At 47.4% G+C, this 20,520-nt stretch overlaps 8 protein-coding genes across 8 annotated transcripts; 5 read left to right on the top strand and 3 right to left on the bottom strand.

The window, feature by feature from the left end:
• Positions 1 to 4,912: 4,912 nt before the first annotated feature.
• On the bottom strand, positions 4,913 to 6,779 carry F5147DRAFT_683460 (uncharacterized protein). The gene is made up of 2 exons (XM_041436549.1): positions 6,689 to 6,779; positions 4,913 to 6,636 (listed from the first exon to the last, which is right to left on the bottom strand). The coding sequence occupies exon 2, from the start codon at positions 6,616 to 6,618 to the stop codon at positions 5,062 to 5,064; it is 1,557 nt and encodes a 518-aa protein (XP_041295370.1). The 5' UTR covers positions 6,619 to 6,636; positions 6,689 to 6,779; the 3' UTR covers positions 4,913 to 5,061.
• Positions 6,780 to 6,840: 61 nt separating this feature from the next.
• Positions 6,841 to 7,846, top strand: F5147DRAFT_835327 (histone-fold-containing protein). Its single transcript, XM_041443960.1, has 4 exons — positions 6,841 to 7,030; positions 7,087 to 7,260; positions 7,332 to 7,461; positions 7,513 to 7,846. The coding sequence occupies exons 2-4, from the start codon at positions 7,132 to 7,134 to the stop codon at positions 7,698 to 7,700; spliced, it is 447 nt and encodes a 148-aa protein (XP_041295369.1). The 5' UTR covers positions 6,841 to 7,030; positions 7,087 to 7,131; the 3' UTR covers positions 7,701 to 7,846.
• On the bottom strand, positions 7,765 to 8,670 carry F5147DRAFT_683456 (uncharacterized protein). The gene is made up of 3 exons (XM_041436548.1): positions 8,265 to 8,670; positions 8,131 to 8,213; positions 7,765 to 8,077 (listed from the first exon to the last, which is right to left on the bottom strand). Exons 1-3 carry the CDS (start codon positions 8,605 to 8,607, stop codon positions 7,970 to 7,972), a joined length of 534 nt encoding a protein of 177 aa, XP_041295368.1. The 5' UTR covers positions 8,608 to 8,670; the 3' UTR covers positions 7,765 to 7,969.
• Positions 8,671 to 9,553: 883 nt separating this feature from the next.
• Positions 9,554 to 10,463, top strand: F5147DRAFT_572315 (uncharacterized protein; the record flags this gene model as incomplete). The annotated part of the gene is made up of 2 exons (XM_041431079.1): positions 9,554 to 9,802; positions 9,858 to 10,463. The coding sequence occupies 2 exons, from the start codon at positions 9,554 to 9,556 to the stop codon at positions 10,461 to 10,463; spliced, it is 855 nt and encodes a 284-aa protein (XP_041295367.1).
• A 3,295-nt stretch (positions 10,464 to 13,758) lies between these two features.
• Positions 13,759 to 15,054, top strand: F5147DRAFT_572171 (mitochondrial carrier domain-containing protein; the record flags this gene model as incomplete). Its single annotated transcript, XM_041431068.1, has 9 exons — positions 13,759 to 13,826; positions 13,874 to 13,928; positions 13,988 to 14,146; positions 14,198 to 14,228; positions 14,278 to 14,338; positions 14,397 to 14,517; positions 14,570 to 14,736; positions 14,791 to 14,929; positions 14,983 to 15,054. 9 exons carry the CDS (start codon positions 13,759 to 13,761, stop codon positions 15,052 to 15,054), a joined length of 873 nt encoding a protein of 290 aa, XP_041295366.1.
• On the bottom strand, positions 14,983 to 15,987 carry F5147DRAFT_71992 (uncharacterized protein). The gene is made up of 3 exons (XM_041438793.1): positions 15,745 to 15,987; positions 15,562 to 15,688; positions 14,983 to 15,512 (listed from the first exon to the last, which is right to left on the bottom strand). The coding sequence occupies exons 1-3, from the start codon at positions 15,890 to 15,892 to the stop codon at positions 15,308 to 15,310; spliced, it is 480 nt and encodes a 159-aa protein (XP_041295365.1). The 5' UTR covers positions 15,893 to 15,987; the 3' UTR covers positions 14,983 to 15,307.
• Positions 15,988 to 16,114: 127 nt separating this feature from the next.
• Positions 16,115 to 17,326, top strand: F5147DRAFT_791193 (tetrapyrrole biosynthesis, uroporphyrinogen III synthase; the record flags this gene model as incomplete). The annotated part of the gene is made up of 3 exons (XM_041443067.1): positions 16,115 to 16,391; positions 16,441 to 16,766; positions 16,825 to 17,326. The coding sequence occupies 3 exons, from the start codon at positions 16,115 to 16,117 to the stop codon at positions 17,101 to 17,103; spliced, it is 882 nt and encodes a 293-aa protein (XP_041295364.1). The 3' UTR covers positions 17,104 to 17,326.
• Positions 17,285 to 20,413, top strand: F5147DRAFT_71973 (glycoside hydrolase family 16 protein). The gene is made up of 20 exons (XM_041438774.1): positions 17,285 to 17,578; positions 17,633 to 17,650; positions 17,704 to 17,900; positions 17,952 to 17,956; positions 18,021 to 18,301; positions 18,351 to 18,467; positions 18,520 to 18,530; positions 18,579 to 18,613; positions 18,668 to 18,701; positions 18,755 to 18,772; positions 18,828 to 18,847; positions 18,902 to 18,936; positions 18,984 to 19,100; positions 19,152 to 19,298; positions 19,348 to 19,380; positions 19,426 to 19,507; positions 19,558 to 19,660; positions 19,711 to 19,834; positions 19,893 to 20,062; positions 20,113 to 20,413. Exons 1-20 carry the CDS (start codon positions 17,426 to 17,428, stop codon positions 20,207 to 20,209), a joined length of 1,797 nt encoding a protein of 598 aa, XP_041295363.1. The 5' UTR covers positions 17,285 to 17,425; the 3' UTR covers positions 20,210 to 20,413.
• The last annotated feature ends 107 nt before the right edge of the window (positions 20,414 to 20,520 follow it).

The raw sequence follows: 20,520 nt of genomic DNA, 5'->3' as shown, positions 1-20,520 counted from the left end.
CTGGGGCATGCATTCCGGCAGCAGCTTAATGGCGTCCATGACGAACCTGCTGTATCCGTACCACCGAACCCCAAAGTTCACCAACTTTGTAATTTCAAGTTTGGACTCAATCTTGAAATTACAAAGCAAGTGTTTAATGGACGTGACAGGCGCCGTGGAAAAGATTCGTCAGCTGCTCAGTCTTCTCAGCATCCTCGCCTCTGCTCGATACGTTCCTCCGAGTGTGGGCGCGTGAGTGAGGATGGCGCAGTAAGATTGTGGAACATCGAAGGCACTGTGCGGATACGAGTACGCAGAAGTAGATCTGAATGAGTAGGAATTTGTTATTAAGATTGCCAGATTGCGAATTAGTCAAAAGTATGGCGACGAAGGTGAAAAACTCAGGTTGGATGCGAGAGCAAAGGTCGGTGAGAAGAACACAATGTAACGAAAATGTAGCGCGAGTGGATGGATGCGGAGACTGCGGAATCATACGCATTGAAGCGGTGGAGAAACACAGGAATGCAGGCTGGCGGGATAATTGCCGAGATGTCGAGGGCAATGCAGATCAGTGAAGGAAGCGGGTATTGCAGATCAGTGAAGGAAGCGGGTATTGATCCGAAATAATAGCGTTGGGCGCTTAATCTGCACAACCAGTGCTGATGCTGTAGAGCGGACACGAGGATAAAAGGAGGAAGACGCGCCAGTAGAAGACTTTAACGACGACCTCCCTCCTGACTTTAATCTCCATCGAACGAAACACCCACTCCGTCGCAGCTTTCATTCCGCATTCATCTTTCTGTGCACAAGTCAAGTACATTTAAATTCAGAGTAAGTGATAGATTCATATGGTAAGAGTTGGAGTTATGATGTACCCATCAAGTGAAACCCGAAACCAAAATAATGTCGCATCCAGCTCCTGCGAAGCACGAGAATTCAGCGACAAAGCCTTACCGAAAGATCAAAATAACAAACGACATCTGCGACACCATACACATGCTCGGTGGACAGCGGATCATCATCAATTCATGGGATGGGTCATTTCGAATCTGGGACTTGGAGACGGGCACACAGGTCGAGGAATGGGAGGAAAATTTGTCTTTCATAGCATTGTCGCCAGACGGCAAGACATTAGCAAGCTGGAGTTGGGATGATAGCGCAGTGAAGTTGTGGAGCATCGACACGGGCAAGGTTATAAAAATATTGACGGGGCATAGAGGGCATGTTCAGGTGTGCTGGAATCCAGATGGAGGGCGAGTGGTGGGCATATCCCAAGATGAGACATTCAGAGTGTGGGATGTCAAGAGCGGAGAAACCATCCTTGGACCAATCAAGGCAGAAGGAATATTCCTGAGCAATGCTGGCTACTCACCAGATGGAAAGATGATTGTCGCCGTGACACTGGGGGGTCGGCTGAAGATCTGGGATGCCAACACAGGCGAATTGCTCAAAACACTCCAAGGTTCTTTTAGGTGGCTGGCATGGACCTCGAATGGAAAAACACTTACCACCTGGGACAAGGGATTACTTGGGGATTACAGATGATGAAATTTGACACAGCCACCTGGACTGTTCTTGAGGTGCGCGAAAACTTGGTCGATTCCTTCATCGATTGGCACAATATTGACCCATCTCCCGATGGGCGCTTCTTTGCAACCACATCAATCAGCAGCACGACAGCGCAACTATGGAATATCGAAACCAATCAACCCATCGGAACACCACTTCACCATGAACACGGCCCGGGGGTGCACTTTGGGAAATTTTCTACAGATGGAAAGTTCCTCATCACTAGCTGCCAGGACAGTCACATATATATGTGGGATGTTTCTGCTATCCTCAAAGAAGCTGGCCTTCCCGGCCCAGCTCCAAAGATGAAAGGTGCTCCTCGAATACCTCCAGGGTTTTTTGACGATGCACTGCGAGAGGCCAATGTACGTGGTCTCCATCTGTTATTCAATGTTTTGACTCATGTTCTCAGTTGCGCATTCGTCTATCCCAATCCCATGGGCCACATGATCACCCCATTCCTGTACCACGTCAACACACCTTTAGTCGCTTTCGCTCATTCTGGCGTCGCTCAAAGTCACAAGGGGAAACTGGGCACCATACTCGACCTCAGTCCCACCCTCTCAGCTGGACTCGGAACTTAGTATCCGGTATACTACGTAGACGAGATGGATCGGACATCGAGCTACGAGAGGTCGAGGTCGTCCTTTGCACAGCGGGAAAGCCTGTGCGTTGTTTTCTGTTTCACGATTTTCCTTTGTCGCTGACTCGTTTTTGCGCAGAGAAATTATCACGCTAGAAAGAAGCCAACTGCCAGGTCGTCTCGACCTCCCAAAATCCATGCCACGCAATCATCACAGCTACTTCCAGATACCACTACATCGACGCATTCCGCCGTCATTGGTACCGTTGAGGCATCAGGAACACCCTCGCGTCCTCATATCACCTGTACTGGATGGCGCGCTCGTTTCGTGGGCTGGCTTTGCTGTATGCCTATTCAGAACGCAGACGGTCACCATTAGCGAAGCGACTTTTTTTTCCATTCGTACTTTGCTGTCTCATATATATTTAATTCATCGTGACCATTGACTCTTCTGCCGTCATCGCATAGCACGGGCGGAAGCTAGGAAGGTGTGACCAGATAGCAGGTAATTTTACGATTTGGCTCTGGGACAACGAAGAACTTGTGCAGGATGCTGAGTATGCACTTCGATCGGAGAGAAATGAAGCATTTCTCAACAATAACATTTCTGAAGTTCAAGCCTGGACAAGTTGATTGATTAGACGAAGACTCGGAAAATGTAGCCAGGATAGTAAGAATGCAAGTCCGCCGGTAGACAAACGAAGCAGAAGAGAAGCTCACCAAGGTCGGAGAGACGACCAAGATGAGTCCAATTTGACTCAACGAAAATAGCTAGATAGAAATGGCAATCGCACTTGACGATTGGAGAAACATAGATAAGCACAGCAGGAGAACCATAGGATGGGAAGATTGTCAAAATGGTGCAGAATTCTGTCTTCCTTAATGTCACCGGCTCTAGCTACGTGGGTTCGGAGCTGGTTGATGAGTTGTTTTGGGAGAGTTTGAGGGTTTGGGCACCAGCTTCGGCTTCGATTCGGGCTTCGGTTTGGGCTTCGGTTTGGGTCCCGCATGATAGTTCCTCTGTAAAAATGAGACACGGAAGAGAAGCTATCAAGGATAAAAGCACACAGGCTTCATTTGGGGGCCCATACTAGACAAATTATTAGTTTTGGTTTCGACTTTGCACCAACGGGTCTCGGGTGACTTACCTGTCGATCTGAGTTTGGTTTTTGATGACTAGGGTTCGGCGTTGCGGATTTTCACCTTGCTCTGCGGCTGTGTTTGAATTTGGCGGGAGCACAAATACATACAGGTCACATCCTCGTTTACTCAACGTCAACAATGACACAAAACACAAGTCTCAAATTGTTCAGAATACATGAAGATCCTGTAGGCTTTGTCTGAAACTATTCTTGGACCAATCGACGCAGGGATCGACACCTCCGCGGTTTGCTACTCGCCAGATGGAAAGATGATTATCACGGGCGGGCTATCGGGGCTGAAAATCTGAATGCTAACACAGGCAAATTGCTCATTTCAAACACTCCAGGGTGTTTTTAGGTGTCTGGCTCAGCCATTCTCAGAACAGTGGGTTTTCACTGGGGATGATCGCCGGCGGGGCAAGAAATTCAGCACAACCACATGTTCATGAATAGCTGTCAATGATCCTGGGTCAGTCGATACCATCTCACTCTCTCCAGATGAACGCATCCTCGCAGGTAAATCACTCCTGGGCAAGACAGTGCGATTATGGAACCTCGAAATCGATCAACCTATCGAATTAACAACACTACCATGAATATGACGTGATCTCTGCTATCTTTTCAGCAGATAGCAAGTTCCTTGTCACTAACTGGCTCTACGGCCAAACTTACATATGGGATGTTTCTGCTATCCTCAACAAAGCTGACCTTCTATCAGATATTGTAAGCTTATATATATTTCAATCCAAATGACGCTGACAACGGCTCTCTCAGGTTGATGCTACGCCGCGACCAGCTCCAAAGTTGAAAGGTACTCCTCCAGGGTTCTTTGACGATGCATTGCCAGATGCTAATGTATGTGATCTCCATTTATGATTCAATGTCTTGACCGATATGTTGTCAGTTGCGCATCAGTCTATCCCAATCCCATGGGCTACATGACCGCCCCGCTCCAGTACCACATCAACGTACCCTCAGTCACTTTTCCTTCTCCTGGCGCCGCCCGAGCTACATGGGGTAACTGAGCCTGACGCCCAATTCCGATCCTATCCTCTCGGCTGGACTCGAAACATAGTCTCTGGCATGGTGCGCAGGCGAGATACCAGGCATCGAGTGGCGAGAGTCACCTGTTGTCAAGGTCCCATGGACAGCAGGCAAGCCTGCATGTGTTTCCCCTCAATTGTTCTTATTTATTACTGACCACTTTTCCCGCAGAGGAAGTATCACGCAAGTAAGAAGAAGCCAGCTGCCAGTTTTGCTCGACCTCCCAAGACTCGTACTACCCAGCAACACGATGGAGCAATGCAGAGCACTCCATCATCGTCACAACTACCACCCCCCACTGCCAGTCCTTATATCGCTATAAGAGTTGCCAGATGGCGTGCTCGTTCCATGGTCTGGGTTTGCTGTATGCCCATTCAGAATGCAGACGGTCAATATCAGGGAACTAGTATTTTCATTGTGTTTTATCCGTATCTTCTGTTGTCTTATTCAATTCTTCGCAACTCTCCTCTTCCTTTCGGCATCTTGCAATATTTCATAGTCGATTTATCATCGTGTAGTGTGTTGGGGGACCAATACAGTGTGCGCGCAAATTACTACAATTAAACTATGTTTTGCACCAATGTTTCGTCGGTTTGGCCAACGCATGAAGTCATAAATGGGATGTGCGGCTTATTTACCTTCAAGCTTCAAGACTCGAGACTACGTAGATGATAAGCCATGTGCCACGAATTTCCACAATGCGTGTCATATTGATGCTGAAGTAAATTGATGCGTGTGTTCTAGCTATGAATCATCGAGCTCGTCTTCTTCCTCGCTGCCCCCCATCAAATCCTCGTTTACCATGTCTACGACTGCATTGATGGTCGCCTTAGACATCTTAGGCATAGCGCCAGGTCGCAAGAGAGGATGATGTGCTTCTTGGAGCTCTTCCTCAGATTCCTCACCACTCTCTTCGCCGCCGTTAACATCGCTTCCACGGTTGTCTTCCTCCTCCGAACCGTCATCAGGTTGGCTACCACTCCCGACATCGCTCGCTTCTGAATCTGATGAGCTGCTATTGTCAATGTCTTCCGATGATGCAATCTCATAGTCGTCATCGTCCGAGTCTGAGTCATCCCATGCGGGACCACTGGTAGCAGTGTTGCCGCCAACAGATGGTTCCTCCTCAGTCATTGCCTTCTTACCACTTGTGGCTTTGGAGGGAGGTGGAGCAGAACCTTTACCGAACAAGTGTTTCCGCTGCCTCGCCCACGCATTGATGGGGTCTTGCTCTCTGCCGTCCACCATGGAAAACTCTGTCTCGATAATGTCTCCCTCTGCATCCTCTTTATCTCCTCCGCCGTTGTGATCTTCAGCAGACGACGATGCCTTTCTCCCTAGAATGACTGAACACGTGCGACCCGTGGCGCTGATCAAGCGAATACCATCTTTTGGGATGAGATCACCAACGGCCCAGAACTCGCATGGTTTACTTTCTCCCCAGAGAATTCCTGAATCGAAAAACCATAGAGTTCCAGGTTTGGCGGCAAAATAGGCATCGATGCCCGCTGCGCAGTGTCCTGATTTAGGAGTGGCACACGCGCTGCGAAATACAGTTGCTGAGGCCTCGAGAAGAGAAATAGGAAGATGTGTCAGAAACTCGCGCAGGACGAAGAGCGTCTCTTCTCCTTTCGCAACCGTTGATGTGGATGGAGTGGAGGGGTCAGAGTAGGAGGTAGCATCGAATTTAGAGGCGCTTATAGCGTCAAGTCCAAATATTATTTGGTGTGGGTTAGAAGTTGTGGCCTTACCCTTTTCAGGCATGTCGCTGGATAGCATGACGACTGTCCAGTGCTGCTTTGCTTTTCCGCGTGTTGGTACCAGGAATGCTCGTGAAATACTAGAAAGAGGTATTGAAGCTTCCACCGCACGAGATGAAGGATTTAAAAAGCGTATCGTTTTCTCATGAATCGTGATGTCAACTTTTTTTCGAACAGGCGAGGTTGTAGATATCGAAGGCAGTGTAAAAATGGGCCGATCGTCCTCAAGTACATCAGTAGTTTTTTGACGCTTGGAATTTGACCCAACGCCTTCTTCATCAGTGCTGGCTGCTCGCCCGCGTTTTGTGCCTTTTTGTGCAGCCAGGTCTTGAATCGCCCTGATGGCGGCAGGTTGATCTCTCGCCCACCCTAGTTGGCCGAGGGCCGACATGTCTGTGGGACAATCACCACCTGATGCAAATGCAAGTAGCGTGTCTACAGCAGAGCGGGCCTGCTCGGAACTCAGGGAGTTTATGATGGACGAACATTCCGCTGGAAAGTGTTTGGACAATGCGTCCAAGTATGGAGTGCTCGAACTCATCACGAGATCTTTATCGAGCTAGATAGATAATACAGATTAGCGATCATACCTGCTAGATGTTAATTCCTACCTGTGATGTACTACAAAGTGACGAAGCTGCTATGCAGACTCCAAGTCACAAGTTGTTCAAGACTTTCACTCAGCGGCTCCTCATCGTGGGCTCCCGTCACGTGACTGCACGCGTCAACCAGGCCAAAAATAGAATTCACGTTCTCGTTCAACAACACCGAACTACCTACCCTAAACAAAGACGCGACTCTACCTCTTACTGCCATCATAACACCCTTCGCGTCCTTGTTGACTTCATTTCTCACATTTGCTGATCACTGCTTACTCGTTTTTCACCTCAAATAGTCTGAGTGATCACACCCCTCAAATTCTCCGTGCTACACCAACGTGTTTGTACTTTTCGGTAAGTTGTCTATCTTTCGTTGCAGCCCTGCCGTAATCCTGGTTGACTCCCCGTAGTGTATATAAGACCTTTCTTGAGTCAAACATCACACTCTATCACTCATGGCACCCAAATCTACCGGAGGGAAGTCGAAGTCTGGCGTTACTCAAGGAGGAGGAGGAGTTGCAGGATCCGGTGCTACCACAACACCAAGAACGATACAGACTCGTAGTCAGAAAGCTGGTCTCCAGGTCCGTCTTGAGTGTATCTTCCGTTGATCGATTTTCCTGATATAGCCCCTTTTTCTCTATCCTCCTTTTAGTTCCCCGTTGGTCGTATCCACCGTTACTTGAAACAGCGCACGCAGCACAATGTGCGTATTGGAGCAAAGGCCGCTGTGTATACCAGTGCAATATTAGAGTATCTCACTGCTGAAGTACTTGAACTTGCTGGTAAGTATCTCAGTCCGGAGTGAAGATGCTTGTTCTTACACCTGTTGCCAGGAAATGCATCAAAGGACTTGCGCGTCAAACGTATAACACCCCGGCATTTGCAACTTGCCATCCGAGGGGATGAAGAACTCGATATCCTTGTTCGCGCAACAATCGCCGGAGGAGGCGTGTTACCATTTATCCACAAGAGTTTGACAGCTGCTTCGGGCAAGAAGAAGCTTGAGGGACAACAGCAGTAGTGGTTGTTAGGATTTTACAGCAGGTGCTGACATTATCTATTCGCGTGAGCGCAGTGATCAGCTGCACTAACTTTATTTTACTTCTGGCTGTTGTTACTTGCATCTGTAGTTTTGTATCAAATGCATGAGAATTTGGTTGTTCGGTAGTGTCAGTGACTTGATTACGCAAATTGGTGTTGGTTGCGACTCTATTATACTACAACTTGATTGTACATATCCAGGATAGTGTCCAGCTATTCTACGCGTCATGCAATATTGTTACTCTTTGCTTAATCATGAGCTGCTCGCGCGTTCCCCAAGACAGCCGCTTTCCCACCCGTCTCTCTCAGCTCCCCTTTCTCATGCAGTTCCTCGTTTTTGGTATACTTGCCGATGACCTATAAAGGAAATCAGCTCATTGTCGACGGCACATGAAAGGCACAAGACCTGCCTTTTGCGTTTTTCTGATGACCTTGTCACCAAACCCAGCATGACCCTCGGACAGGTTGGGCTGCCCACCAATTGAGACTCCACCTGCAAGCACATTTTAGTGGCTGGCTATCGCGATGATTAAATGGCTAATACCTTCTGGCGTAGGCTGAACGCCGAGCGGGCGCTCGTTGGTAGAGGCAGTGTTACTACGAGCGCTCTCGCTCTCACTCTCACACGGGTCTGGACCTGTGCGCCCGGCAGACGGTATACCCGTGGTGGCACGAGTGGAGTCGGCATCATCCGATTCCGTAGATGCATTTTTGCCATGAATCACAGAGGAAGACATACGTTCAATATTCGCGGGGGAGTAGTCCTGAGTCTGTACGGCGTCACGCGACCCGGAACCTGGTAGCGGCTGAGAAGAGTCATGAAGCTGATGCTGCGGGCGAGAAGTGTTCAATGCAGCGTTGTTGGTATTGTTTTGGAAGCCAGACATGTTGACTGTTAACTAGAACTGATGTATAGATTTTGATTGCGTGGTTGGTTGTAATTGGGCAACGATTGTTGACTTTGACAGAGGAATTCAACTTTGTCTTATATGCATATCCAGACCGCTGGAGAGAATGACGTCATGTGTGTCAGTTCATGGGGCTCGAGTGGAGACAACTCCAGACAACTACGTATATTCGAGGGTGCCGGAGAATGTTGTGGGTAGTATTTTGATCATTCATGGCTATTCATCAAATATTACAGATCTATGGACGTCAACCTGTTCATTCATACTACTAATAGTGCTGTACCGCCTCCTCTGTCTTCCTCCCTGGTAACTTCACGGCCACTGGATTTCTTCCGAGTCGGCAAGTGGTTCATGTCAGCCACAGACGACAACCATCCTGCTATTCAATCTCCAAGCGGTTATGCTAATTGGTTTGCATGTCAACAGCTATGTCTCATCCAGTGTCCTGGAAATCTCATTTGAAAAAGCTTCCAGGAAATACACTCAATGGATCATCCTCTGCTGGCACATGTTACATGTTGCATGTCATACTACTCTCGGTCCGACTATACCTACGCCACTCGACTTGTCCGTGATTATATATAAGCCAGGTTGGTCCCGAGCCTAGTACCTGTGCCATTGCCTAGTTTGAACAGGTCACTTTTACATATCGGCCGCCCCTGACATAGTACTCACTGCTAAGTTCTTCTCCCAATCAGTAGTTCCCATGTCGTTGTCAAAATGCGATGCCAGGCACGTTCTTTTTAGATATATAAATGTCGACTTGTTCATTCATACTACTAATAGTATGTACCACCTCTGTCTTCCTCCCTGGTAACGTCACGGTTACTGGATCCCTTCGCCAGGTGGTTCATGTCAGCCAACCATCCTTCTATTCAGTCGCCAATGACTTGGTTCGGTATGTTGTTGCGTTAATCGGTGTTGCATGCCAACAGTTATATCTCCTCCAGTGTCCTGGAAGTCTCACTTGAAAAAGCTTCCAGGAAATACACACAATGAATCATCCTCCGCTGGCACATGTTACATATTGCATGCCATACTGGTCCTGATACATGTCGTCCTTGTTATCTTTTATATCTTTCATTGGGAACATCGCGTGACCCTCCCATTCACACAAATGAACACCGATTTTTGGCCTGTGGTACTGAGTGCTTCACTGCAAGCATTTTACACGGTAGGTGACCTCCTTTACCTGCAAATAGGTATACCAATCAAAGGACTTCATCTAGATCTATATGGCTATTCTACTCTTCCTCACCCAACGGCTTGCGATGTCAAGGATGCTAGTACGCCGTCAGAAATTGACTACCATTCACGATATATGTGGTGCATGGGCGGGCCTTGGCTCTGCACTCAGTAGTATCTGGGGACAAATTGAAATCCCTACTTCATGGTGGGCGATTTCTGCCGTGACTGCCTACCTTGCAAGCATTTCTGTGCTGCATATCACCTCTTCCACTCTGCTGCAATTTCAAACATTCAATACTTCCATGGCAACTTTGGTGCCAACAATACGAGGATGGCCAAATGATTGGACGAATATCAATATTAATTATTTTGACTGGGTATCCATCAGTGCATCTTTGCCAGTTGTCAGTAAATTGCCGGGACTGGTCTCTGTAGGATTATCCAACAATACAATCTATGACACCCCACAAACAAACTCTATCGCAGCAAACGCAACTGTGAGTGCAATGACGATAAGCTTGTCTTGTGGATTACTTCCTAATATCACATACTCTATGGGTGGTGGCATGATCAGTGTAAATTCCTCAATCACACAAGGACTTCTTCTTTCCACCAGCGTGGCAAGCTACCCCTGTATGTCATCATAGCTCCAAATGAGGTTTCATCGTTATTTAGGAATGTTTACAGGGTCAGACCAAGTACAAGTGCTTGGATGGGGCTGGATGTCTCCAAGTGTCAATGTAAAATTCTTCAAGACAGTTCGCGGGTGCTGTGGAATCTGACTGACAGCTGTTTTACACTAGTACACCTTTTCTCAGGCTCCTAGCCCTGGTGTCGTCCTTATGGTTTCTACGTTATTAAACATCAAGTCTTCTGTACAACGAGAGGTTGCCGTGCCGGTAACATGGGAAATTCTTGATCCTAGTGAGTTGTGCTTCTTTGTAAATCCGCTATGTCAACAAAAAAATTGCAGCAAACGTTTCCGCTGTCAATCAATATGTTGTTGAAGTCTATTTTGTGCAATGCTCGCTTTCGTCCATGACCGCAGAAGCTGTGCTTGACATGTAAACTAACAGTCTGCTGACTCCCATTTCTATGTCACAACCATCAATGCAGTGGGAAATTACACAATGGCCCCAGTGGACATCTGGGGTGTGTGTTCAAGTTCATGAGTTATGAAAATCCAATGATCCACTGTTTTCACAAGATTGGTGTGGCTTTGGGATACCCAGTCAGCAGCGGGTATTTATTTTTCACTCGCACTTCGAATTCCCCTAGCATACCCTCAACTGTGGATGAGTTAAAACCTTCCCTTCGCTGCCATGCTACAATTCCTCACCTAAGATTTGATCTCTAGGTATATCATGACATCGATAGGCTTAAATCTTTCTGCCGAGTACTTTGTATTTGAATCCGGGGGTTATCCCCTGTCCACTTTCATGTTGAGCCCAGATAAACTAGAGGCTGCCATTGCGCAGGTGACTGCACAACTCATTTGGACAGGTAAGTAAGGCTATGACTTTCGCAAGCACTGTATTCACCGTGTCACATGCTTAGCGAACCAAATTGGCACATCTAATGGAGGACTTCAATTTGGGAGTGGGGCAGCCTATGTTAACGAGCAGATTATATCTCTACGTCTCAATGTCAGTGTGAACTTCACTGCACTTCTCTTCATTGCTGATCCATGCCATAGATCAACATTCTTCCTGTGAGTTCTCGACGATATCTACGCTATAGCAGTTTATCGATGAGTCACTAGCTATTGTTTGTGATATCTGCATCGGTGATCATGATAACATTGGCTCTATGCATGACAAGAGCATTTGATGTATCCAGTGATAATCAAGCTGTCATCCCAAGTACAGGTGCACTGCAACTCTTGTGGCTGGGTTGTCATTCAGCCCATGTCAACGAAGTCCTGGATGATGTGGAACATCCAATGGAGGACAACCTGCGCCGTGCAGGCATGATAGACGTTTCTTTTGCAAAGATGATATCTGATGAAATGGAAGAGTTGAGGGGTTTGACTGATAGTCTCTCTCAGCGATAGTTGTTATGATACTAGTAAGATATGTGGTTTGGTTTAGTGCTGCCGCGGTCCGGTCCAGAACCATGGTTCGAACCGGACTTTTGGTCCGGTTCTCCGCGGTTCGGTCCATGGTTCTCGCGCCAGCCAGAACCGGACTGGAAAACGGTTCTCGGTTCTAGATCTTCCCAAATGGTCCAGTTCTGGTTCGACCTTCCCGAACCATTCCGAACCCCGAACCCATTGTCAACTTCGACTTCGACTTCGACTTCAACTACGACGACGTCAGTCTCTATGTCGACGTCAAAGTGTCGTCTTCAGGAGTTGCACTATTGGTTAATTAGGCTACTTTTAGCCTTTTTGAAGATTAGTACTAATCAATCAACTCTCAAGACTCTGTCCTCAAGGTAGTTATTTGTATATCTGTTTTCATTTTATTTACTGATTGAGTCAACCGTGCCGCCACCACCACCACCACTTGCTGCAACCACTACCCCACTCCAGCAACAACCAGTGTCTAGCGCATGCGCCCAGCACACGCCAGCAAATGCTGGCGTGGCTAAGGCGAATGCGGATGACACTTTGGTGAAGGAGAAAGGAAGACACCGGGGGAAAGAGAAAGGAGAAGAGGAATGGGAGAAAGAAAGTTGTCGAGGAGACGAACAAGGTGCGCTGCCCACTCCCAACATACCTCAATGACCTCTCACGTCTGGCTCGTGATATTCTCGCTATTCCGGGCTCAGCTGTTGCTGTCGAACGCATTTTTTCCGGTGGCCGTGATACTATCTCTCTTCGGCGTGCTAGCTGTATCTCACCCACTGTCTCTCACCCCGCTGTCTCTCACCCGCCACCTCTCACTCGAGACGTGCAGGTGTTTTCTCCCTGTTCTGTGTATAAAAAAAGGTGACAGCAACATCTGAGAATGGAGGCGCAACTCAAACCGCACGTACCTCTCTCATTGTCCTGAATGTCTTCCTTCGCTGACGACGGAGGTAAAATGATTTCAATTCTGGCAAACACTCTCACTGATGCGTGCCTTACAAGGCAGCTTACTTCAAATTGCTTGTCTGGATCAGACGCCACAGGTTCACATTACCCACTAACATCGACGGTAAGCATTGGTTGTTATTGTGTTTTATTTCATTCTCACCATTTGTATAGATCGAATCAGTTAGCTCTTGGATCAGCGGCTACAGTCATATGTAGCCATGTCATTGGAGTAGCTACTTGATGTGTAAACTAGTCTTTCAATGATTTTTTTTTCACGCTCACCACTGAAAATTTTCGGGTTCGGTTCGAGTTCGGACCAGAAAAAAACCGGACCGAACCGGACCACGGCAGCACTAGTTTGGTTTGATAGTGGTACTAGTGATATTGGCTCTGAAGTACTTGAACAGCAACGGAACGGTTGCCTCTGCATGCACGTTCTGTGCTAGTGCCTGGTTTCCTGTATTCAGACCTCGATAGAATGAAGACAGCCGTTCCTTCTAGTAGTAGTCTTTGACTGTTTATCAATAGACAGCTAATACTACTAATTAGCGAGGCATGAAACCAGTGTCTTCTGTTATAAAGATTGACCTCGAGCTTTAGAAGATACCGAACTGTTTAATGTTGTATATAAAATTCTAGCCAGTCAATGTCTAAGCTTAAGTATGACTTTTAACTTCGAAGTTCGAACCTGATCGAACGGCCTTCAATTGAATTCATTGACTGACTTTTTCAACTCCGCGGCCGCCGGCAAGGTGCCTGGCTGATGAGAAAATTATCAATAGCCGGGGCAACCTCAATGCTGATGCGTGTTCGCCTAAGACTGTCCAGTGGAAACCGAAGTCGAACCGAAGTACGGTGTATACCATTCTTGATCAATCGTAACTGGTTTTCCTCCCTTGGTCCGAACCTTCAATTCCTATAAAATGAACTCCAAGAAGGAGAAGCCCGTCCACTCTCTCATCGCGGGTACGACTGCTGGAGCGATAGAGGCGTAAGTGAAGTGATTCCTATTGCTCATTGCTCATCTTCAGAAGATAGATTCGTGACATACCCCACCGAGTTCGTAAAGACCCGGACACAGTTTGGTGGGCAGGTGGGTGGTTATTTTCTTCCGTTATGAAAACTGACTGGTGTGTTGCTTCTTTTGATCAGCGAGAGTCACCCTTGACTATCATCCGCTCGACTGTACGCGAAAAGGGTGTAGCGGGTCTGTATTCGGGTTGTTCGGCACTTGTGATAGGCAATTCAGTTAAGGCTGGTGTTCGATTCGTGAGCTATGACCACTTCAAGAGTATGCTCGCAGACGCAGAGGTAATCTTTGTCGGACACTGGGAGGAAGGAATTGGCTGAGTATATTTGAAGGGCAATGTCAGTGCACCTAGAAGTTTACTTGGTATGTGGGCTATATGTCGGGGACTGCATTTATCTGATGATGAAAACAGCTGGTCTCGGCGCTGGTATGACGGAGGCCATCATCGCTGTCACCCCTTCAGAGACTATCAAGTATGCCTATGCATATCTTGACTTTGTTATGCTAATTTTTTCTTGTCCCTTATTTCAGGACCAAAATGATCGATGACGCCAAACGTCCCAACCCGCAATATCGCGGTCTTGTTCATGGAACGATGTCTATAATTCAACAGGAAGGCATACTCGGCATATATCGAGGGCTCTTTCCTGTGGTGAGTATTTCCGACGCGTATATTATATGTATTTCTCAATAGTGAATCCTAGATGATGCGTCAAGGAGCCAACTCTGCAGTACGTTTTACGACATACACGACTCTCAAACAGTTCGTTCAGGGAACTACGCGACCAGGCCGGCAGTTGCCTCCGGGGATCACGTTTGGCATTGGTGCAGTAGCTGGTCTGGTGACAGTCTATGCGACACAGCCGCTAGAGTGAGCACTACCCCTGTATGCGCTGATGAGAGCTCATCATTTTCATAATCACAGCGTGATTAAGACGCGGATGCAGTCACTATCAGCGCGCCAGCAGTACCGTAACTCTTTCCACTGTGGATATAGGATCTTGACTGAGGAGGGTATCTTCCGGTTTTGGACTGGTACAACGCCGCGACTGGCCAGATTAGTTGTGCGTTTTTTTCATTATGCAACGTTGAAGCCATTTAAACTTTATTTCTGCAGGCGAGTGGAGGTATCGTCTTCACAGTCTATGAGAAGATTATTAGTATCATCGGTGGTCGGGAGCAGGACTAGCAGTCCATACAGGATGTTCCCGAACCAAATATGACATCACCCAACGTACTCTTTGAGAACACGATATAGATAATCCTGAACCTCAGGCTGTGGGTGGCCTTTCACGCAATATCAGCCTCATACTTCAGAGCCTGGCAGTGGTTCATGAATGGATATTACAGGATTACAGTTTCGGCGAGTGCTGGCAGACTACAATCCTCAGTACCGATGCTTCTGCGCACAATCGCAAGTCTCGATTTCAAAGTCAAAGTTCTTATTCCAAGTTAATCAGGATTCTCGCGAGCATCGTCATTTCCTCCCACTGCCTCTTCTCATGGTCCGGGACCCCCTCTCCGGAAGTCTCGACAGTTTGTACAGCATCTACAAACTTTTCCATTTCCTGTTTGGCCTGAGTAATGGTACCGCCAGGCGAGTATATCTCCGGCAAGTGCTCATGAGAGAATCTCTCAATCCAATACCTGAGGCAAAACCGGTCAGCCGCGCATAGGATATCTCAGATAAGCTCACTTGGAGTTCCAGTAGTCGGGCTCACGCCTATGGGCGATCGAGTGCAAGTGGTCAGAATAGGGATTACCTTCTTGGGTTTGTACAAGCTCGTGACAACCATTGAAATCGTCATTGAGCAGGTGGAGGACTCGTATCGGCAATAAGCAGAGGCTTCTAAAGTACCTTAACAAGTTGATTACATACCAGCTATGACGTTGAGATTAGCTGATAGCTGGTTGATCTGAGTTGTTAGATCCTGACACCATACGACTTTTGGCGAGAGCGGAGCAGGAGGTGAACGAACAAAGAGGGCCTGCACCACAGGCGACGACCAGAGTTCTGCATTGGCCATTGTAGTTTACCCAGGAATTCTGAATCATTGAAGACTATAAGGTCACGTAAATTATTTGGGGTGGTGCAGGGGCGGCCTGGGAAGACTCGAGTCTCCATGCTGATCTCGTGACTTTCCTTCTCATGATGATGATTGATCGATCAGTCCAGTGATTTACCCGTGATCAGCCTAGATCCCACACATCACAAACACCCGTGACATCAACATATACTGGCACGGTCAATGTCGAATGTCCTGCTTCTGAGAGCTGCCAATCAAGACAGCCCAGATCGATACGAAGATGCTTTCAGGTCTCGCAGATACCATCCAATATCAGTTCCGGTACTAGAAACTGTCATAGTTGGCTGCGAGGAGCTAGCACGCAGATTGAGCATCAGTCCAGAGAAGCAGAACCTGTCTGGAGTTATAGTCACGAGCCAGCGAGCCGTCGAGGCATGGTCCGAGGCGGCTCAAGCATTGATCATTGCTAATAACAACACGCCTCTCAAGCCCGAATCTGGTATGGTCTATTGGCTGAATGCATCGTATCGGACCTCACAACCAAACAGACTGGTGGTCTGTGCCGTTCTATACAGTTGGAGAAGCTACATCGGTCGCGCTTCGTGATCTTTCTGAGAAGATACCTCTGTATACACCCAGAGATATTCGAGGTGGCTCAGAGACGGGGACTGCGGAACGCCTTGCAGGATTCATACTCAAAGATCTTCCCTCGGATGGGACAAGCAAAAAACTTCTCTACCTCACTGGAGATAAAAATCGCGACACATTACCGAAGATTCTGGAGTCAGCTGGTGTCACTTTAGACTCACTCCAGGTCTATGCCACACAAGGCTCATCCATGTTCCCTCACGATTTATCGCTTGCCTTGGAACATGTCAAAGGAAAGTATTTTGCAGCCTTATATTTGCAGCACTTTGAAATCTATAACAGAGGAGGGATTATCCTGGGGATGGATCGTCTACTTCGCCCCTTCAGTAGCTGAATTTGTGACGCCAATCCTACGGAATCACTTCGCCCTACCTGCGGCCAATTCGAGCATAGAAGATTGTGCCCGACCTTCAGAATATCATCACGTCAAAGTTGCTGCAATAGGACCTACTACGGAGTCCTTTCTCCAACAAACTTTGAAGTTGTCGGTGGCAGTAACCGCGAGAAATCCCAAGCCGGATGATCTTGCTGATGGAGTCCTTCAACACGATGAAGCACAATAAAATGCAGTCACTCCATGTATACCTTTTATCACCTGTCATTACTGCAGAACAACTGCAGAACGTGCTAAGTACATATGCCACTACCCGAGCCTCGTTCACTTTTCACACAATCACACGGAACTGACAGGCATTACGGAATGGAAAACTTTACGGAAACCTTACGATTCCCAAGTGTCGGGCACAATTTCAATGCAATTTGCCCAGTTTGTCAACACGCTGACAATCTTCTAACTACACGTTCTTTCGCATCACGTTCTTTACTCTACATACTCCTGAGGCAACCTGAACGGCAGCGTAAAGCTGGCTCTTTCACTGTTACGACATGAACTCTCCGCTGTTGCGACAGGAATATGGCGACTCGTCGACTAGCTTGCTACCTCCAAGGGCACAAGGTCGCTCCAGGTCGCCAACAGTGAGCGAGTATGACACGGGATTCGCAGGACCAAGCAGATCTCCCAGTCCTTCAACGTATGAAGTAAGTTTCAGAAGTAATACCCCATGTTCTCGGTTGATTAAAACGGGCGGATAGAATTCGCTCGCCGACAAAGTATGCCAACACTCGTCTCTATAATCTGTGCTATTTGTGACATTTGTCTTCAGTATGCCTTACAACTCAATCCCGAAGACTGGGGCACGAGCGCTCTGCACGTCGACACACCTGAACCAGATGATTACCTTCACACTCCAGACCCAAAGCGTGATCTTAAGAGTGACAAGGGAGGTCACATTTTCACTGCGCGAGGGATTGCAAACCTGGGATGCCTATTTCTCTTAGTCGCATCGATGCTTATGTTATTGTAAGTTTGCGCAACTGCACAAATATGCTTGTACTAACATTCCTCCAATAGCCTCGGTAAGTTAGTGCATCTCACTATCAGACGCATGCAGGATTCGGCAGCTGATGTTCTCGGGTAAAGTGTTTCCAATCGTTAGTCACCTGTCCAGGAAGAAGCCAACTCCTCAGAGCGGATTCAATCTCGGTGGTACCAATGCAACGGGACAGATTCCATCGATGCCTGGCAACCGCGGCGTCATAGATGTGGACACTCCGAAGGAAGCCTACACGAAGGCATCGTACATGAACCAAAACGACATGTGGGACCTTGTTTTCTCTGACGAGTTTCAAGTTGATGGACGGTCATTTTATCCGGGAGACGATCCATACTGGGAGGCTCCAAACCTGCACTACTGGGGCACGGTCAGTGGAGGCTTGTGCATAGATTGTATGAGACTAACAAAGCGGACAGAATGATTTGGAATGGTACGATCCAAGCCAAGTAACAACGAAAGGAGGCGCATTGCAAATCACATTGGAAAAAGCTGATCCTGCCTCAAACCACAATCTTACATACAGATCAGGCATGGTAAGCCAAGATCATCTCGTTGTGGCATACTGAGGCATTTAGTATCTTGTAGGTCCAAACATGGTAACGAGTTCGGCTCTATGTTACCTTCGACACTAATGATATCCAAAGGAATAAATTCTGTTTCACAGGTGGCCTCATTGAAGGTGAGCTACATATGCGTTGTTTACTGCCGATATCTACTGATTACTGAGTTGTAGCTTCCGTTATCCTGCCGGGATCTAACAATGTCCAGTAAGTAGGCTGCTGTAAGATCATTGCGCTCTGCTGAACACCTGCTATCAAAGTGGTCTTTGGCCTGCTGTGTGAGTCTGGTCTTTTTTTATGAGAACGTGATTAATCCTTTTGTTTTATATCAAGCTGGACAATGGGAAATCTAGGTTAGTGCATTGTTCTCTCGTCCCTTCGAGTATTCAAACCAACCATCGCCAAAGGTCGTGCAGGCTTTGGTGCTAGTTTAGAAGGATTGGTATGTGAACCTCTATCGAAGAGGTCGTATTAATCAGACTATTTCAGTGGCCATACTCATACGACAGTTGTGACGTTGGCACGTTGCCAAATCAAACTTTTCCTGGGACATCCAAGCCGCTTGCTGCTGTACAGAACGGCGATCCTGAGAATGGTGGCGTCTTGGTCAGTTCTCTGCACGAATTACCGTTCTGGATCTTCATTCATCTTTTGCAGTCATATTTGCCTGGTCAACGACTGTCTGCTTGTACCTGCCCTGGTGAATCACATCCTGGTCCAGTCCGTACAAATGGCAATTACGTTGGCCGTTCTGCACCGGAGATCGATATCTTCGAGGCGACAGTTGATGGTGGGATTGGCAAGGTTCGCTTACTCCAAGTTTCAATCAGCGTTGACTCATAAATACATGAAGGTTTCACAATCAGCACAATGGGCTCCTTTCAATGTAGGTCTGGATTATGACCAATTGGGCTGTTCTTGACACACTCAGGCGGGATACCAATGGTTGAACACTTCCGACAATCTGCAGATTTATCATCCAAACATGACTATCCTCAATCCTTACCATGGAGGTACGTGCTTATTTTTCATGCCAAATTCGTACCCAACAGTTGCGTTGCAGGAGCGTTTCAACAAACTACTAGTGGTCTCTCACTCACGGACCAAGATTGCTATGAGTTTGATATGGGTTGCTATAGCGTCTACGGGTTTGAATACCAACCGGGGTTTGCAGAAGTCAGATCACAATCTATGCTCTGTGCTCACATATCTCCAGGTTTGACGCTGGATACATCACTTGGATCAGTGGCGGCGAGGCCGTCTGGACAGTCTATTCTAGTGGACTAGGGCCTGATACTGAGACCGAGATTGGTGCCCGTATCGTCTCTCAGGAGCCCATGGTATATCATAACAACTTTTTTCGTAAGCGAGCATGAAAATATTGACCACGCTATGTAGTATATCATTGCCAACCTTGGATTCTCACTCAATTTCGGAGGAATTGATTTCGGGGACCTCCAGTTACCTGCGACCATGTCGATTGACTATATTCGCGTCTATCAGCCTTCAAATGCGCACAACATTGGGTGCGATCCCCCCGACTTCCCGACTGCCACTTACATCGAAACGTAAGCCCCTATCCCAACCAAGACGTTCGAAGTTTGCTAAATATTCTCAGGTACAAGGAAGCTTATACTAACTTTAATCTCACTGGGTGGAGCTCCCCAAGTTATAATCAGACAGTACCTAAGAACAGATTGAACGGAGGGTGTTGAGCACTTATTCATTCGTACATTCACGACTTGCAGGATCATTGCTTATTGGGACTTGGGTTGTTTCATTGCATATCATTCTTGCATCACACGCATTTTACTGATGGTTCTTGCACATATCCGCATCACATTCACTACTGTTACTTAATACTTACCTTGGGTATATACTACAGATGCTTATTCAATAAATTGTTGATTTCTGATCACGTGAGTAGTCGCGTCATGGTCAGCCGCTAGCTTATTTATCACCACCTGTGTCATCTTTACCACCATCCCCTCACAGCTACTTCACGTTCTTTGAACCCACAACACCA

This window comes from Suillus discolor (assembly GCF_016758755.1).
Source record: "Suillus discolor strain FC423 chromosome Unknown F5147scaffold_14, whole genome shotgun sequence".
In the NCBI taxonomy this organism is placed as follows: Eukaryota; Fungi; Basidiomycota; class Agaricomycetes; order Boletales; family Suillaceae; genus Suillus; species Suillus discolor.
Note: the sequence above shows the minus strand (reverse complement) of the source record. Positions and strands in the feature narration are given on the sequence as shown.

Coding starts and splice junctions, on each gene's coding strand:
- F5147DRAFT_683460 (XM_041436549.1), bottom strand. CDS start 6,618: ATGAGTTCGAGCACTCCATACTTGGACGCATTGTCCAAACACTTTCCA.
- F5147DRAFT_835327 (XM_041443960.1), top strand. CDS start 7,132: ATGGCACCCAAATCTACCGGAGGGAAGTCGAAGTCTGGCGTTACTCAA. Junction 7,261..7,331: donor GTCAGAAAGCTGGTCTCCAG/GTCCGTCTTGAG, acceptor TCCTCCTTTTAG/TTCCCCGTTGGTCGTATCCA. Junction 7,462..7,512: donor TGAAGTACTTGAACTTGCTG/GTAAGTATCTCA, acceptor ACCTGTTGCCAG/GAAATGCATCAAAGGACTTG.
- F5147DRAFT_683456 (XM_041436548.1), bottom strand. CDS start 8,607: ATGTCTGGCTTCCAAAACAATACCAACAACGCTGCATTGAACACTTCT. Junction 8,214..8,264: donor CGTTCAGCCTACGCCAGAAG/GTATTAGCCATT, acceptor ATGTGCTTGCAG/GTGGAGTCTCAATTGGTGGG. Junction 8,078..8,130: donor TCATCAGAAAAACGCAAAAG/GCAGGTCTTGTG, acceptor TTTCCTTTATAG/GTCATCGGCAAGTATACCAA.
- F5147DRAFT_71992 (XM_041438793.1), bottom strand. CDS start 15,892: ATGGCCAATGCAGAACTCTGGTCGTCGCCTGTGGTGCAGGCCCTCTTT. Junction 15,689..15,744: donor TAATCTCAACGTCATAGCTG/GTATGTAATCAA, acceptor TGCCGATACGAG/TCCTCCACCTGCTCAATGAC. Junction 15,513..15,561: donor CCCGACTACTGGAACTCCAA/GTGAGCTTATCT, acceptor GTTTTGCCTCAG/GTATTGGATTGAGAGATTCT.
- F5147DRAFT_71973 (XM_041438774.1), top strand. CDS start 17,426: ATGAACTCTCCGCTGTTGCGACAGGAATATGGCGACTCGTCGACTAGC. Junction 18,614..18,667: donor CACAGGTGGCCTCATTGAAG/GTGAGCTACATA, acceptor ACTGAGTTGTAG/CTTCCGTTATCCTGCCGGGA. Junction 18,848..18,901: donor CTGGACAATGGGAAATCTAG/GTTAGTGCATTG, acceptor CCATCGCCAAAG/GTCGTGCAGGCTTTGGTGCT.